Source organism: Periophthalmus magnuspinnatus, chromosome 17 (assembly GCF_009829125.3).
Source record: "Periophthalmus magnuspinnatus isolate fPerMag1 chromosome 17, fPerMag1.2.pri, whole genome shotgun sequence".
NCBI lineage: Eukaryota > Metazoa > Chordata > Actinopteri > Gobiiformes > Gobiidae > Periophthalmus > Periophthalmus magnuspinnatus.
In genome coordinates this window covers 9137701-9155488 of record NC_047142.1, presented here as the reverse complement: position 1 = coordinate 9155488, position 17788 = coordinate 9137701, and the positions used below count along the sequence as shown (strand labels likewise).

Genomic DNA, 17788 nt, shown 5'->3' with positions numbered 1-17788 from the left:
TATTTATACCAAACATCTCAACAACCTAACCCCACTGTGAGAAGATTCAGATGCCCTCCCACCCTCCTGTGTGTCAGATGCCCTCCCTGGTCTCAGTTGTGCTCACATCTTCTGTGTGTCAGATGCCCTCCCCCTGTGTCAGATGCCCTGCCCCTGTGTCAGATGCCCTCCCCCTATGTCAGATGCCCTCCCCATGTGTCAGATGCCCTGCCCCTGTGTCAGATGCCCTCCCTCCTCTTGTGATCAGCTGTGATTGGTGGAGACGGCCATATGATGCAGCTGTGAAACATGATTCTCCTACATTTCCCATCAGCCCCTGCAGCTGTCCTTGTGTTGTGCCAGGCCGCGTGACCTCTGACCTTATATGGGCACGTTTCCCTGGAGACCGAGTGGGGGAGGGGCCAGCTCTAAAAACAGCCCACACTCAGCTGGTCTCGGTCCAGACCTGGTCCAGATCTGGTTCTCTCCTGGTTCACTCGTGGTTCAGTCCAGGGCTCTGGAGATTTACAGCCACATTTGGACTTTACTTTTTTCTGTCTCCTTCCCTGTTTCCTAGCTCCTTCCTTGCTGTCATTTCCTTCCTTATCCTGGCTCCTCCTTCAAATTCTTCTTCTTTTCTCAGATTCTCTGATTTTTTGTTTTTGTAGACACCTTTCTGTCATTGGATCCTACCTTAGTCCTTGTTCAATCCTAGTTCAGTCCTGGCTCAGTCCTGGTGTAGTCTTGGTTTAGTCCTGGTTCAGTCCTGGTTCAGTCCTGGTCTACTCCTGGTTTACACCTACTTTAGCCCTGGTTTAGTCCTGTTGTAGACCTGGTTTAGCCCTGGTCTAATCCTGGTCTAGTCCTGGTTCAGTCCTAGTTTAGTCCTGGTCTAGTCCTGGTCCAGATGGACTCTCTGGAGAAGCAGTTAGTGTGTCCCATTTGTCTGGAGATGTTCCAGAAGCCGGTGGTGATCTTGCCATGCCAACACAACCTGTGCCGTAAGTGTGCCAACGATGTGTTCCAGGTGAGTGTCAGATACGCTCCCACGCCCTAGTATCCCTGTGTGCCAGATGCCCTCCCATGATCCTTTCCTGTCAGATGCCCTCCCATCCTCCCGTATCCTTGTGTGTCAGAAGTTTACGGCCGCCATCTTGTTTTATATCTGTGCTTTAAAGAAACAGTATGTAAAATTTTGCCTCACTGTGTCCCTAGATACGAGCCAGTGTCTTCAAATCAAATATAACTTTCACTGATAACAACTGTAATGCTGATTTAATATTAAATAAAAAAACATAGGACAATTTATTTATGTTCAAATTTGTTGTTCTGGTTCAAGACAGTTATCCAATCAGAAAGCAGAATGAGCCTCACATGATTCTCTCAGTTTCAAGGCTGAAATCCAGCTGGTTTAAACCTAAAAGGACTCTCTCTGATCTGAATGGTCACTACCTAAACCTCAGCACCTGCAGCCAATCATGAATCAGTGCTAGTGCAGCCTCTGCAGCTCAGTGAGTGAATTCAGGAGGTTCTGAGCTTCACATGAGGCCTGTCCATTTACAGAGAATGAGAAACACATGTCTGTGTCTCTATCTGCAGGTTAAGGCTCTGGCAACACAGGCTCAGTTGTGCCTGTAGTAATTTTTAAAACTGTAATAGGCAGGATACATACAATTCATTTAAAGCTGCACAATGACACTTTTCTGGTGGCACACCTGCTGCTTGTCTCCGTGGACATGTTTGCCTGGAATGTTCTAATGTACGGTATTAAACTATTGGAAGTATCGGAAAAGTGATATAGTACAGCTTTAAATCCAGTGACACCTCTGATTGGCTTTGTGTCCCCAGACCTCTCTCTGATTGGCTCTCTGTTTCAAGTGTCTAACCCACACCTGTCCACTGTTCTCTGGAGGGGGGGAGGGGGGGGTGTTAAGATTGGCTCTGTGTCCACATACTTCCATCTAATTGGCTCGCTGTTTCACGAGTCTAACCCATTCTAGTCCATGTGCTCATCGGGGGCATGCCCTCTGTCCCTTTCTTTCTTCTGATTGGCTCTGTGTCCTCATGATTCTCTCTGATTGGTCGTTTCTCCGCAGGCATCTAACCCGTACCTGTCTACGCGCATGTCGGGGAGTGTGTCTTCAGGAGGGCGGTTCCGTTGTCCTTCGTGTCGTCATGAGGTTGTCCTGGACCGCCATGGTGTCTACGGCCTACAGCGCAACCTGTTGGTGGAGAACATCATCGACATGTACAAGCAGGGCAGCGCCAGGTCAGAACTCAACCAGGACTAAACCAGGATCGGACTGGGACTCAACCAGGACTGGACTGGGTCTAATCCCAGACTCATGCTATTTTATTTACTGACAGAGAAGACAATGAACTTTGTTCTAGTTTTTGTTTCATGTGGATTGGCCCAGTCATTTCAGAAATATTAACCATAAACCGGGTCAACGAGTCTGCAATTGCAGCTCAGGACCCCAGTCTGCTGTTCATCTCCATCTCAAAGCCACTAAACCCTCTTTGAAGATAGTGAGCTACAGTCAAAAAAGTCAGAAAAGAGGTGGTTTGAGAGGGGAGTTAAAGAGGCTGTTTTTTTGAGCAAAGACAATGCATCTTTGAACAGGAATGCACTGATCCAGCCTTTATCTGTTCAAATACCTATTTCAATACTTTGCCTTTAAATATCTGTCGATACCCAATACGGACAAATGCCAGAGCAGAGATTGAAAACAGCATTTATTTACATTAAACAAAAAATAAATAAGACAGAACTGATCCAAATGTGGAATGCAACTGTTATTTATCTCAAGTGAAGACATAACAACTTTGTGTAAATAAAAATTCAAACACATGAGACCTTCTGGGCAACTACGACCAGTAAATAGTTTTATTACATCAATGCCCAGCCACAATATCGGCTGAACCGATATTTGGAAGCTGATACCTGGATCCATATTTGATACTACTATCAGAGCAATGTCTAGAAACCACTCGTCTCACAGTGAGGTTCAATCCCCTGTGAGATAACTTCACCCCTCAGCATCAGATCTGAAGAAGATCAGACCAAAACTTACTTTAAATCAACAGTCGCATTATATTTCTCAAATAGTTTCTGGATCCTTAACCCCCAAAAAGAAAGACCAGGACCATGCTCAGAGAGTGTGAAACTGGAGATGTGTCAGAAATAATCCGGCCTAGTTCCAAAGATAGTTCCTGACAGCTTTGAGACCAGGTTTGAACCAGGTGTAAACCAGGTCTTGACTTGGCCTGACCCAGGACCCAGAGACTGTAAACATGTTTTGGTCTGGACTTTCGCCAGACTTGTTTCACTGAGGCCATAAGGTCAGAGATTAGGGTTTAAAAATGGACAAAAAATTATTAAATTGACAAAATGAACAGTGGAACAGTCCTGTCTCTGGTCTCATGTCTCTTTTGTGCTCTGTCCTCAGTAAATACGCGTAGTCTCCACAGCTTTTTCTAATCCATTTTTGTGCTGAAAAGACATAGAAGGCCTGTCATGATAATTAGTGGATCATTTTGGTCATTTGTTTTTAGTACCATAACATTTGAGCTGTAGAGGGTCAAATAATAACTCCTTTGACAAAAATATAAACACTAATTACTGGAGTTCCTTGTGTTTACAGCAGCTCATGATATACATTTTTTATTTAATGCCTTTGTAGAAGGTCTCGCTGGGATGATCCTACTTTAGGCGCATTTCTTGAGTGGTAGTAGTTTCAGTATTATCCTTTATCATGATATTTTTATGCAGAAATGTATCGTACTTCAGAAATGTCCTCAGTAATATCCTTCAGGTCCTCCTCAGCCCAAGGTTCTAATCTGGTCTCTGGTCTCTGGTCTCTGTTCTGGTCTAACCCCTGGTCTGGTCTTGTCTCTGGTCTTGTCTCCTCAGTAAACCCACTGCAGACCCTCCTCAGCCCGAGGTTCTCATGTGTGAGGAACATCCAGACGAGAAGATTAACATCTACTGTGTGTCCTGCAGCGCCCCCACCTGCTCCATGTGCAAAGTGTTTGGGGCCCACAAGGACTGTGAGGTGGCCCCTCTGCACACGGTCTTCAGTGCGCACAAGGTCAGATGCCCTCACAGACTCTACCTGTGTGTGTCAGGTGCCCTCTGTGTGTCAGAGTGTGTCAGGTGCCCTCTGTGTGTCAGAGTGTGTCAGATGCCCTCCCTCAAAGTGTGTCAGGTGCCCTCTGTGTGTCAGAGTGTGTCAGATGCCCTCTGTGTGTCAGAGTGTGTCAGATGCCCTCCCTCAGAGTGTGTCAGGTGCCCTCTGTGTGTCAGAGTGTGTCAGGTGCCCTCTGTGTGTCAGGTGCCCTCTGTGTGTCAGAGTGTGTCAGATGCCCTCCCTCAGAGTGTGTCAGGTGCCCTCTGTGTGTCAGAGTGTGTCAGGTGCCCTCTGTGTGTCAGGTGCCCTCTGTGTGTCAGAGTGTGTCAGATGCCCTCTGTGTGTCAGAGTGTGTCAGATGCCCTCTGTGTGTCAGAGTGTGTCAGGTGCCCTCTGTGTGTCAGAGTGTGTCAGGTGCCCTCTGTGTGTCAGAGTGTGTCAGGTGCCCTCTGTGTGTCAGAGTGTGTCAGATGCCCTCTGTGTGTCAGTGTGTGTCAGGTGCCCTCTGTGTGTCAGAGTGTGTCAGATGCCCTTTCTGATGCTTGTGCTCCCTCTGTCGTCCTGTAGGCGGAGCTTACAGACTGTATTTCGTTGCTTGTTGGAAACAACGAGCGAACTCAGGCCATCATCAGTCACCTCGAAGAGACGTGCCGCGCAGTGGACGTGAGTGCACCTGTCTGCTCCTGTCACAGCTCCTCTGCTCTTGTCATTGCTCCTGTCACTGCTCTGTCTTTCGTCTGCATCTACTTTCTCCCTCTGGTCTCTCTGTTTCTCTTCCACTGACCTGACCTGCTTCTTCTGTTTCTCTGGTTAGAGTTCTCTCTCCTCCTCTTTCAGGAAAGCAGTCAGCATCACAAGTCTCACATGTGAAAACTGTTCGATCGCCTCTTCTCCTCCTCCACTCCTTCTATCCTCTCTCCCTCTTGTTCTTTTCTGCTCTAACTCTCTATCGCTCCGCCTTTGTGTCTCCTCCATTTTCAGGAAGCAGTTAACCTCAGAAGTCTCACGTGTGCAAACTTTTCGATTGTCTCTTCTGCTCTAACTCTCCCTTTCTTCATTTCTGTCCCTCCTCCTCTATCTCTCCTCCTCTTACCGCTCCTCCTCTAACCCTCTCTTTCTCCTCCACTTCTCCTCCTCTTCAAGGAGAGTGGCCAGCGTCAGAAGTCTCATGTGTGTGAGGTCTTCGATCGCCTCTTCTCACTGTTGGAGCAGAAGAAGCTGAGCATGACGCAGAGGATCACGGTGGAGCAGGAGGAGAAGCTGGATTACATCAGGGGCCTGAGGAGCAGGTACACAGAGCACCTCGAGAGGAGCACGGGGACCCTCCAGGGGGCGCTGCAGACGCTGGAGCAGGCCGATCACGCCCTCTTCCTACAGGTAACAGTAGTACTACTACAATACGAACCTTTATTAACAGTTTAAATACTGAATTTTCACAGACACTGAGCAAAGTATCAAGAGTCAATTTGATCAAACCGATGTCAAACGTGTTGGTCCAAAGTACGCTTACTATAGTAACTTCAGCTCTTATTTCTGAGCATGCTCACTGTGATAAACGCGACAAATCCCACAATGCCTCTGTTTCTGTGACACTGTGACAGCTCCATGTGACTCTGAGACTCAGGTCTTTTTATTTCTTGTTGTTTTCGCAGGAGGCCAAACCACTGCTGCAAAAGTGAGTCTCTGATCACAAGTGTGTGTAGTTTAGTAAATGTAGTAGTAAACAAAATCGGGCAAAGGTTTAACATTAATAAAATAATGAGAATCCAACATGTAGTGTGTAATTAATGTGTAGTTAGTGTGTAGATAATGTCTAGTTAGTGTAGTTAGTGTGTAGTGTGTAGTTAGTGTTGGTCTGGATCCATTCATTTTAAAGAGCGGTTCAAAAGACTAAAATAATTGTAATTAAAAAACAGTATAAAAATACATACAAATAAGAAAACATTTGGTTCTTTCAAAAAAAATCTGATCTGCTTCCAACTGTTCACAAGTGTGTTTGACAAGTTTATTCTTGTGTGGAGGATCTCTGAGGGAACGAACACGTCTTATCTGGACAAACTGCAGCGAGGATATGAAAACATGGACCACTTCACCACCAACTTTGAGCTCCAGAAGAGGGCGCTTTCCAACATCGCCTTCAACAGATGTGAGACCCCTGTCCCCACCCACGTGCACCTGCACCTGTTCCCACCCACAGGCTCCTGTCCCCACCCACATGCACCTGTCCCCGCCCACATGCTCCTGTCCCTGCCCACATGCATCTGTCCCTGCCCACACCCCGCCCACACAGAACTTCACCCCTGAATCCACACACAGTTTAATGACTTTAGAGTTACATTTTGGCTAAAATTTAAAGCTGGAGTATGTGACGTTTCAGCTGGAGGGTTCACTACCTGCTTCTCTCCAAGGAGATGTTTTTATTATATTATTGCATTCAGTGTTCCACAGTATGGCATTTATCTTACTTATCTTGCATTTATTTAATACATGCTTTTATTGCTCTAAAACCTTTCTGTGAGCTGGCTCGCCTGTCTACAGACCTGGCCTGGTGGAGTCACCTGCTTTTATCCATGGAGAGGATGAGGTAAACATAAAAGTCAAAGCAATAACATCTCCATGGAGATGAGCAGGTGATCTTACATAGAGCAGCTTTAAACATGTTTCTTTGGAGACGAGCAGGAGCCTCTCGTTAGTTAGCGCGTACTTAGCACTTTTACGTTTACACACACTCCTCTCTCTCTGTTTCAGACGATGAAGACAGCGACGAAGAGTATGAGGAGGCGGAGCTCAGGGCCACAACAGGAAGTCGATCCGAGACACTTCCTGTAGCAGCAGCTGGCCCCTCCACCTCAACGCCGGCCCCTCCCACTGCGTCTCCTATGCCCCCTGCCCGGTCCCCTCCTCCCACCGCGTCTCCTCACCCTCCTCTAGCTCCTCCCATGTCTCCTTCACTAGCTCCATCCTTGTCTCCTTCTTTGCCTCCTCCGCTGCTTCCTGCCGTGCCTCCTGTCTCCTTCCCTCCTTTACCGTCACAAAGAGCTGCAGAGGCCACACCCACTCCAACATGGAGTCACGCCCCATCCACTGCCCCCACCGCCTCAGGCTCCACCCCCTCGGTAAGATGCTCAGAGCACATGTTAAAGCACTCTGCCCTCACAGCCAGAGGATCCTGGAGTGACTCCAGAGCAGACTGAGGCATTCTTAACATACAATACAGTCCTTAAAAGTATGGTACAAAAAGTCCCAAACTTCACCCAATCCTAACCTTTAACCCTGTGTATGACCTTTGACCCTACAGAGCTGAGTCCAACCACAGGACTGTACCACAGCCCTGTTGTTTCCTGTTTATCGATGCACACCACTCACATTAAGATTGAACATTTCCAGGCAACAATGCCAACAACAATCTAACATGAGCCAAACCCACTGTTATATACAGAGACCCTAAAGGCAGCACAGAGGCGCAGAGAGGTGAAATACATGAAAAAGAGACGATAAACCACAAATACTTTAGTGTTTATGCTAGTTTTAGCTTTAGCCATATCTCACAGCATTACAAACTGTGAATTACTAAAAGTCTTTTTGTGAATCGCTGAGATCAGCCGTATGATAAAAAAAAAAAATCAGATCCCAGTTAGATTTGATTTATCGGATCCAACAGGGGCCGACAGGGGCCGACAGAGGCCGACAGGGGCCGACAGGGGCAGACAGGGCAGACAGGGACAGACAGGGACAGACAGGGACAGACAGGGACAGACAGGGACAGACAGGTGAAATAACTGTCACTGTTTGGATGAAACTCATGGTGGTATTGTTTCCTTCAGGAGCAGAGTGATGCCGATGAGCCTCGACACGTCTTCAGCTTCAGCTGGCTCAACAAGGAGTGACATAATCAATGACTTCATCAGAGAATGACAACAAGACGACAAGACAAGACGACATCTCTACTTTTCAGGACTACCTAAATTCTCGGAATTTTGTCCGGGGACGGGGCTTAGCGTTACATGTCTCTCAAAGCTAACTTACTGCTGTTAGTCTGCTCATAATGAGCAGATGTAAGTACAGCAAATGATCAGAGACATTGACAGCATCATGTGATTCATTAAATACAGTTAATTCAAATTTTCATTTTATTTACTTATAATTTTTTTTTGTCGGTCGGTTTTGCCAAAATCCAGTTAGCAAACCTGTCCCAGAACCTAAACTTACCTGTTCCTAAACCTAACCCTGATCCTAACCCTAACCTTAACCTGATTGTGAAAAATATATTGTCAAAAATGAACATTTGCAGCAAAACCACTTACACAAGCAGTCTGTTGTTTGGCATGACTGTGTTTGGGGGAAATGGTGCCACTGATGCATCAGCAGAAAGTCAGAGAAAAGTTGGCTGCGTTTTTGGTACAGTTTTAGGTCTAAACAGGAGCTTTGCCTTGTCAAAAAAGGCACAACAGGTGAATAGGACAACACTGTTTAAAAGTGGGTTCCATGGTTTTTAGGAGTGCCTCTTATTTTCATGAGCGACTTTTGTAAAACTGCGATTCCTTTGTTTGAGTCAGAGCCGAGTTTGCATCATATATTTTTCTGCACATGATCACACGCTTCTGCTGTCACCATGGCAACACAAACTAAACCTTTCTTTCTTTCTTTCCCTAACGCTATCACAGAACTGTTGGTGGAGTCGTGTTCATGTTAACATGACCAACGCAGATCCGGTAATGACTCAAACTTGGGGATGAGTTTATGTAAATCAGTGTGAGTTTGTGCCAAATAAAAGCTTTTGTTTTTTAGTGAGCTTATTTCTATGAGACATAAACATGTTTATGAAGACTTTATTTACAGAAAATATTTTTATACATTTATCCTCATCACAGACAGCTGCTCATCATGTTTGTTCGCGAAGCTGCAGGTCCACAGTCCGCACTTTGGGAAACACTGTCGTATTACACATTGACCAATGAAACTGTGAGAAGCACCTCTTCACCGTTGCCGTGATAATGGACCTAAAATAGGAAATGTTTAACTCTACGTTACGGGAAGATGCATCCTGATGCTTTCCAGCCCCATCACCAGACCTAAATTTCACTGTAAGATTTATGGATGCACACAGTTGAAACTTTGGATTAGACTTTTCTTAAAAGATCTACAAAGTTTGTACAAGAACGGAACAATTGACAACCTCTTTGAGGAAAGAAAGCCTTTGACTGAAGTAAATAAAGGTGCCATGACCACAAAACAGCTGTTTTAAACAATCTCAGCAAATGACTTCTCCACAGAAACAAGGCGATCCATGTAAACTGTCGATGCTGTGAATACTGTCAGTATTGTTTGCATATTGATCTGTAAATATCATGTGGATATTTTCATTTATGAAAAACTTGGTTTATAATGCTTACAATAATGCACAATCACGTGCACATGCATGTTCATAATGCACGTGCACATGCATGTTCATAATGCACGTGCACATGCATGTTCATAATGAACGTGCACAAGCATGTTCATAATGCACGTGCACAAGCATGTTCATAATGAACGTGCACAAGCATGTTCATAATGCACGTGCACATGCATGTTCATAATGCACATGTGAGTGGAAATTCACAGAACTCTCCTCCTCCAAAACCACCAGTCAACTTTAGCCAAGTCAGCACTCATGACCTCATTGGTTTAGTCGTCCCACTTAAAACTCAAGTGGGTGGTTTCAACAGAAAATATACTGGACATCTTCTGACGAGGCCAAGCAAGTTCAGTTTGGACCTTTCACCACAGAGGACAGAGACACAGAGCGCTTCTTCTTTTCAGCTCACACTCAGGAGACAAAAAAACAAAAGAAGCAACGCCTGAGGAGATAAAACTCACAGTTCTCTCTTCCAAAATGTAGTGCCTGTCTTTTGACATGTTTTTAATCTAAATCATTATAGAGGATCTGACGGGAATGAAAGTTTCACATTTTCTCAAATTTAAGTTTTTCCATTTTTTTCTAGTCAACAGCCTTCGACTCAAATTGGACTCACACCTTAAAGTGTGACCTGCCTGAGCACAGAGCTACTGTTTAGATCACGTGGCCACTGTCTGTCTCAGCTCATCTGATTCTTCAGACTCAAGGTCCTGATGACACCAGACCTCCAAACCATGGGAGCCCTGGACCACACTGTGACTAGCATCTCCGCTCTCCCTGGCTGTGTGTGCACATATCACACATTGGCTTAATTAATTAAGCTTCAATACTTAGATAGAACTTTTGGGCAGTTTATCTAATCTTTAATCTTTAATCTTTAAACCCCAGTCAAGAACAACACTCATTTGCATATTTCATATTCAAATGTTGTCTGTTTAACTTGGTCAATAAATATTCATAAACCACAATTTGCTTTGGTGAATAGTGATGTTATTTCCAGATATGAATCAATGATACAAGAATATATGACGCTTCAAAACATTGTTTCATTAATTATAATTTTTTAATTCAATTATATCGTTGATTATACTAGATTGGTAATATATGACTGTTTTAATTTAGAACTCAACTTAATCCAATTCTTTATATTTTAATTTAATTACCCTTTTATCTCTACAACACAAGCAAACCAGGATCTTATCTTTGAACATTATCCTAAAGAAAAAGGACAAAACAGGGCCAAGACCAAGACCAGATCTAATCCTAGTTGAGTTTCAGTAGCTCTTATCTTTATTTAATAAAGTGGTGGTTCTCAGCAGGACTCAGGACACAGTGAAAACACAGTGCAGTGCGGAGGTTGTGGGTTAGACTCTTGATCTCTATGTGCATGTCCTTCCTGTGTTGCTGTAGCAGAGTGGTTAACCTGTCTCCCCCTGTCGGTGAGGAGGTTGTGGGTTAGACTACTGGTCTCTCTGAGTGTCTTGCCATGGGAGGTTGTGGGTTGGACTCCACAGTCACGTGGGCAGCTCCAATTTCAGCTAAAATTACAAAGAGAGTATGATTGGTCACTGCTCCCTGCTTCAGCGCTAAATATAGACAAGAGACCGGACCAGAGACCAGACCAGAGACCAGAGACCAGAGACCACAGACCAGAGACCAGAGACCACAGACCAGAGGCTAGAGACCACAGACCAGAGACCAGGGGCCAGGGACCAGGAACCAGGACCAGACTAGAGACCAGAAACCAGAGAACAGGGACCTGAACAGAGAACAGAGACTAGAGCAGAAACCAGACCAGAGACCAGACCTGAAGGACCCAGTAAGAGGAGCTGGAGCAAAGTAAGACTTGATGTTGAATGTGTCTGATTCAGTCTAGTCTTATTCCAGAGTGCTGTTCCTCAAACCCTCTGCCTCCTGCCCCAGTATTGTGTTATCCTGCTGGTTTACACTTGGGTTACACCTGGTTTACACCTGGTCTAGTCCTGGTTCAATTCTTGTTTAGTGCTCACTTAGTCTGTCCTTCCTGTCCCAGTCCCAGGTCCCACAGTGAAATAGTGGTTTGTGGTGAAATGTCCTCGAGTGCTGAAGCCAGGACTCTGGTTTTAGACCTGGTTTAGTCCTGGTTCAGTCCTGGTTTAGACCTGGTTTAAGCCTGGTTCAGGCTTGCTTTAGTCCTGGTTCAGTCCTTGTTTAGACCTGGTTTAGTCCTGATTTAGACCTGGTATAGATCTGATTTAGACCCATTTAGACCTGATGTAGACCTGGTTTTATTCCTGATTTCAGTCCCAATTTCAGTGCTGGTTTAGTCCTGATTAAGTCCTGGTTTTAGTCCTGGTTTAGTGCAGGTTTAGTCCTGGTTTTAGTCCTGGCTTTCTGTCTGACCTCTCTGACCTTTAGATGGTGCTGTCTGGCCTAGGGATGAACGATATACGATAATATCATTAATCGCAATAAAAAGGTCCGCAATTAATCGTTCGTGGCATCTTTTAATAATTGTAATAATCACATATGATTATAATCACCTTTAGGGCACCAGACTGCCTCATGTTTCTGGTTTCACTACAATGTTTAGATGTTAGTTCTGGTGTTTGCCCTGCTGTTGTAGCAGTGACACTTGTTCTTCATCACTGTCAGTCACAGTCATGGCTCGTGGGCAGTGGATCTGGATCCCTTCACTCAAGAAGGTGAAGTCTGATGTGTAAAATTATTATGGATTTGAAAAACAAGACCACCAAGATGAGTCACCAATCTGCTGAGCCTAAAGGAAAAAAGATATGGCTCCAAGGACAAACACCAGCAACTTACACGAGCATTTACGAGACAACCATCTTGCACTGTTTGCCAAACTTGAGCCAAAATATCCATCGTAACACGCTATGTGTTAGTTTGGATTAGTATGAATCTGTGTTTGTGTCGACTTTGCTATTGCTAGGTTAGCGCTAGCTAAATATCATTCTGCTGCTGATTCTGCAGCAGCAGAGCATGGTTTTACAACAACCATGAATTAATCTGAACCTATAACCTCCCAGGACCTGGTATCCACATATGTGGACCACACATTTTGGGTTGTCCAGGGCACAATACATTTTTTCTCTACAAGGTCCTGGTGTCCACATATGAGGACTTTGTACTGCTTTGGTTTAGTCATTATCGTGACAATATTGTTAATCACATTATTTTGGTCACAATAATCATGAGTGTAAATTTTAAAATCATCCCACTCTAGTCTGGCCTTTCTCTGACCTCTCTTTGACCTTTAGATGGTGCTGTCTGACCTCTCTTTGGCCTCTCTGACTTTAGATGGCACTGACCTCTGACGTCTCTCTGACCTGCCTCTAACCTTTAGATGGAGTTATGCTCTGACCTTTATGTAGCTCTGACCTCTGACCTTTCTCTGACCCTTTAGATGGCGCTCTCAGAGATCACGCCCTCGTTATTCCTCAGCGGGTCGGACGGTGCTCAGAATGGGTCTCTGGTGTCACGAAAGGGCATCACACTCATTGTGAACGCGACCCTGGCTCACCCCTCTCCCCCCCTGCCAGGCGTGGAGGTGCTACGTGTGCCTGTCTCCGACCTGCCGTCGGCACCACTGCACCAACACTTCGACCGTGTGGCCGAGCGTATCCATAGCAACAGCGGGAAGACACTGGTGCATTGTGCGGCCGGAATGAGCCGCTCGCCGGCACTTGTCATGGCGTACCTCATGCGGTTTAGGGGCGTGTCCCTCCAACAGGCACACGCCCTAGTCAGAGAGCGCCGGCCGCACATCCGCCTCAACCGCGGCTTCTGGCAGCAGCTCCTGACCTACGAGAGGAGGCTGTACGGGAGCAACAGTGTCCGACTGGCAGAGGACACTGACGAGGGCGGGGTGTCAGCAACCACGAAGAGTCTGGGGCAGCTCCGCCCACAGCCCAAGCACAGCACTGCTACAGCAACCAGAGGTCACCAGCTCCTCTCCTTTAGGTCCCCACTGACCTCTGACCTCAGACCCTCTCTGACCTCCACTCTTTCCTCCCTCAGACCGCCCTCCTCCCCCCTCCTTTCTCGCAGGGGGTCTCTAAGCTCCGCCCCTCTCTCTCCGCAGCTGAGGGGGGCGGAGCTTTTCTCTCACAGGAAGTGTCCGGGGCAGGTCCCTCCCTCTCCACCGCCGAGACGCAGAAAGTGACAGACCCTGCCCCCCATTTGCTAAAACTGAATCAACAGAGTGCTACTGTGCCACTAAACAGAAAAAATAGCTTTAGAGGGATTTATTGAAATTTAAACATTTCTAAAACCCAAGAAGTATAAAAGGGAATTTTTCAAAAGCTACAGGGATGAAATGGGAGAGCAGTACTGAGATTATTGTAGTTTATTTTAGTTTATTTTAGTCAGTTGTTTGGTGCAGATACACAGCAGGGAGCAACAAATGTAAAACTCTGTAAGTTTATGTAAAGTCATAGGGTGGGATTAAAGAAGTTGTTAAAAGTTCTTTCCACTCATTTTTTAAAATAACATTAATATTATATAGTTCATGTATTTTTTTTTGTCTGATGATCAGATGACCAAAAAAGTATGTTATCTCTTTCTGTAAATCAAACAGACTCTGGACTTTGTGTAGATGTGACATAAATCTTTTGATACAGACGTTATTTCTTTTAAGTACAATAATAAACTTTTTTGTGTTGTTTGTCAATGTTTAAAATGTTAGATCTATATCATCGTCCAGATACAGCTCGTATATAAACTTTTACAGACAATTTTACCTCAGACTTCACCAGCTCCTCCTTCTATGTATTTCATCTCCGAGGTCAAAGGGCAAAGTTCAGACGATACACTGTTCAGGAGACAGTAGTTTGTATATATAACGCACACACAGCCTGTCATGAGGCCTGCACACAGCTCTTCTCTCAATGTGTTTCTGAAAGTCTAGGCACCTCCAGGTCATCCAAGTAAGTCCCAATGTTCATGTCCCCCATGGACATGTGTCCTGGATTTGGTTAGCATTTTAGCATTTTACCAAGGACACATAAGTGTATCCTTTGCTGTCTTGATAAGACAGATTTACCCATAATGTATTTGGTATTTTTGAAGAACAGAGCGAAAAGAAAAAATTTGGCTATCAGCATATGAGCAGAGCAGGTTTAATATTATGACTTCATGTAAGTAAATGCATCCAAACAAATCATCATCAAATCAGTTGTTTTTGTTAATGAAGATTCTCCTTTTGTTTGCTGCTGCTGTTGTTCTCTCTGAAGCCTGTTCCCTGAGCCTCTGGCCATATCCCAATTCGCCAAATCTACCGTTCGAAGGTACCCTTCAAAGTACTCCCCTAAGTATCGTTCGAAGTACCCAGCCGAGAATGGGTACTTCTCAGTGTAGCCGATGATGATAAACAACAAAAAAGTATTCTTCAGTGTTCCCTTGATGATCTTTACACTGAAAAAGCCAAAGGAGTATATGTTAGATCTAAAGCAAAATGGGTGGAGCTCGGTGAAAAAAAGTACAGCATATTTTTGTAACGTGGAAAAGAAAAGGCAAGAAAGAAATGCAGTTCAAAGTCTTTATATTAATGATCAACTTTGTACTGACCCTCAACTGATCTCCACAGAAATCTCTTCCTTTTATAGCAGCTGTACACGTCATCTTACTCTAAACCTCACACTGAGTCCTCTTACAAAACTATTAAAGATTTAATCCCCCAAATTGATAATAGTCAAACAGATCTGTGAAGCAGAAATAACTATACAAGAATTGGAAAAAGCATTTAGTTGTTTGTCCAAAGATAAAGCTCCAGGTTGTGACGGGCTGATTAGTAACTTTTATAAATACTTCTGGGATGCAGCGTACTTTAACTATGTCCATGCAGGTCTGGTCTTGTACAGGTACCAAACATGTTGATCCAAATGTGTTTTTTTTTTCTCTTCTGTGAAGTTGTTGTTTTGAAATGTGTCAAAAGTGAAATGTTCCCTTGATGTTTTCAGTGGATCCTGTGACATCAGCTGTCCCAAAGTCAACTGTACTAAAGACTCTCACTGTACCCCACACTGTACAATTAAATGGTTCAATCCTGCAACTGTGGTTTAATGTAGAATAAAACATCACATCAGCAACTGGACTAAACCAGGACTGGATGAGACTTAACCCAGGACTAGAAATAAACCAGGACTAGATGAGAAATAAACCAGGACTAGAAATAAACCAGGACTAGATGAGGACTAAACCAGGACTAAAATAGAACTAAACCAGCACAGTTGCCATTTGACTCTCCATCACCTGCACTTCTCCGTAGGTCCCCAGGAGGTCGCTCTTCTCCACACGCTGCAAACAGTGTACAGTGAATCCCAAACAAAACTGACACACATCTTTCACTGACAAAATACTGAGAATTTTTTTTCCACAATTTGGCTATATCTGGCAATATCTGTCAATTACTATTGATATTTTTTGTCTTGAATGAGTGAAAAATATCAGCCCAGTGCATCAGTTCTTTGTCACTGGTTCTGTTCATTTTCAGATCTTCTAGGTGCAGCCAGATGAGTCGGACTTCCACAATATAGCAATAAACTTGACTATCTCCATGGAGACAAGCAGCTGGTGGAGGAGATTTCTAGTTAGTGTGTATGTGCAGCAGGAGACAACAGCAGCGCCAGATTTCAACACAAGTGATCAAAATAAGTTACTTTAGCGTCACGTTTCTAGTGATTAGAATTTAGTTAATTATACAGGCAGTAATTGAATCAAATAGTGAGCTAGTTTCTGTGCCAGTTTGAGTGAAATGGAGGAGTATGATGCAGTGTAATGTAAAGTTGCTTTGAGGTAAATGTGGCAGGAGCGGTGGAATTTAGTAAGTGATTTGGTTCTCACTTTAAGTAATTTAACAATAAATAACAACGCCACCCCAGGAATTTCACCTGGAGAATATAAAGCCCAAGGCACACAGGTAAGGTTCACTTTAAACAGGCCAAGAGACAGTTCCGATTCACAATATTTATTGAAGGAAACAGAAAATTATTAAAATGCAATGCTTTAAATATAACACCCATACCCCCCCCCCCCACACACACACACACGCGCACCCCTCCCCACACACACACACCCCACATACACCCCCCCCCCCCCCCCACACACACACACACACCCACACACATACATACACACATACATACACACATGCACATACAATTCAATTCATTTATTTTTGTAACGCCCAAAATCACAACAACAGTTGTCTCGAAGGGCGTTCATGTTTTGGTTGATGGGGGAAACCGGAGTACCCAGAGGAAACCCATCCAGACACGGGGAGAAACATGAAAAACTCCACACAGAAAGGCCTGGGCGACCCGGGGATCGAACCAAACCTTCTGCTGTGAGACATGAGCCACTCAGCCACCGTGCTGCCTACACACAAAAACAAACAGGAAAATCAAACAACAGGAAAAATCAGACAAAACAAGAAAAATTGGCCAGGCGAGGAGGAGGGAGGGGGGCGGAGGAGGGCCTGTTTAACATCAGCAGGGAGTTGATTCCATAGCACAGGAGCTTGGTAACTGAAAGCTCTCCCTCCCACTGTACTTTTGGACACTCTAGGAACCACTAATAGTCCTGCATTCTGAGAACGGAGTGCTCTGTTTGGCTGGTACGGGACAATAGCATCTTGCAGATAGGATGGGGCCATACCGTTTAGGGCTTTGTATGTCAGGAGGAGGACTTTGAATTTGATTCTAAGCTCGACAGGAAGCTAGTGCAGATATTTTAGTACAGGACTGATGTGGTCTCTTCTTTTAGTTCCTGTTAGGACTCTGGCCGCTGCATTTTGGACCAACTGGAGGCTCCTTATAGTACTTTTGGGGCAGGCGGCCCCAAAAGTACTATAAGGAGTACTAAACGCGGCTAAACGTGGTCTAAACCAGGTCTAACCCAGGACTAAACCAGGACTAACCCAGGACTAAACCAGGACTAAACCAGGACTAAACCAGGTCTAACCCAGGTCTAACCCAGGACTAAACCAGGACTAAACCAGGTCTAACCCAGGTCTAACCCAGGACTAAACCAGGTCTAACCCAGGTCTAACCCAGGACTAAACCAGGACTAAACCAGGACTAACCCAGGACTAAACCAGGACTAAACCAGGACTAAACCAGGTCTAACCCAGGTCTAACCCAGGACTAAACCAGGACTAAACCAGGTCTAACCCAGGTCTAACCCAGGACTAAACCAGGACTAAACCAGGTCTAACCCAGGTCTAACCCAGGACTAACCCAGGACTAAACCTGGGATCCTAACCCTAACACTAACCCGTGAC

At 44.9% G+C, this 17788-nt stretch overlaps 2 protein-coding genes across 2 annotated transcripts; both read left to right on the top strand.

Moving 5' to 3' along the window:
- Positions 1-462: 462 nt before the first annotated feature.
- On the top strand, positions 463-7996 carry LOC117385558 (E3 ubiquitin-protein ligase TRIM63-like). Its single transcript, XM_033982849.2, has 9 exons — positions 463-1006; positions 2076-2248; positions 3893-4070; positions 4677-4772; positions 5253-5486; positions 5762-5784; positions 6131-6255; positions 6858-7225; positions 7934-7996. Exons 1-9 carry the CDS (start codon positions 887-889, stop codon positions 7994-7996), a joined length of 1380 nt encoding a protein of 459 aa, XP_033838740.1. The 5' UTR covers positions 463-886.
- Positions 7997-11311: 3315 nt separating this feature from the next.
- Positions 11312-13672, top strand: si:ch1073-184j22.2 (dual specificity protein phosphatase 14). The gene is made up of 2 exons (XM_033982848.2): positions 11312-11346; positions 12914-13672. The coding sequence occupies exon 2, from the start codon at positions 12914-12916 to the stop codon at positions 13670-13672; it is 759 nt and encodes a 252-aa protein (XP_033838739.1). The 5' UTR covers positions 11312-11346.
- Positions 13673-17788: the final 4116 nt, after the last annotated feature.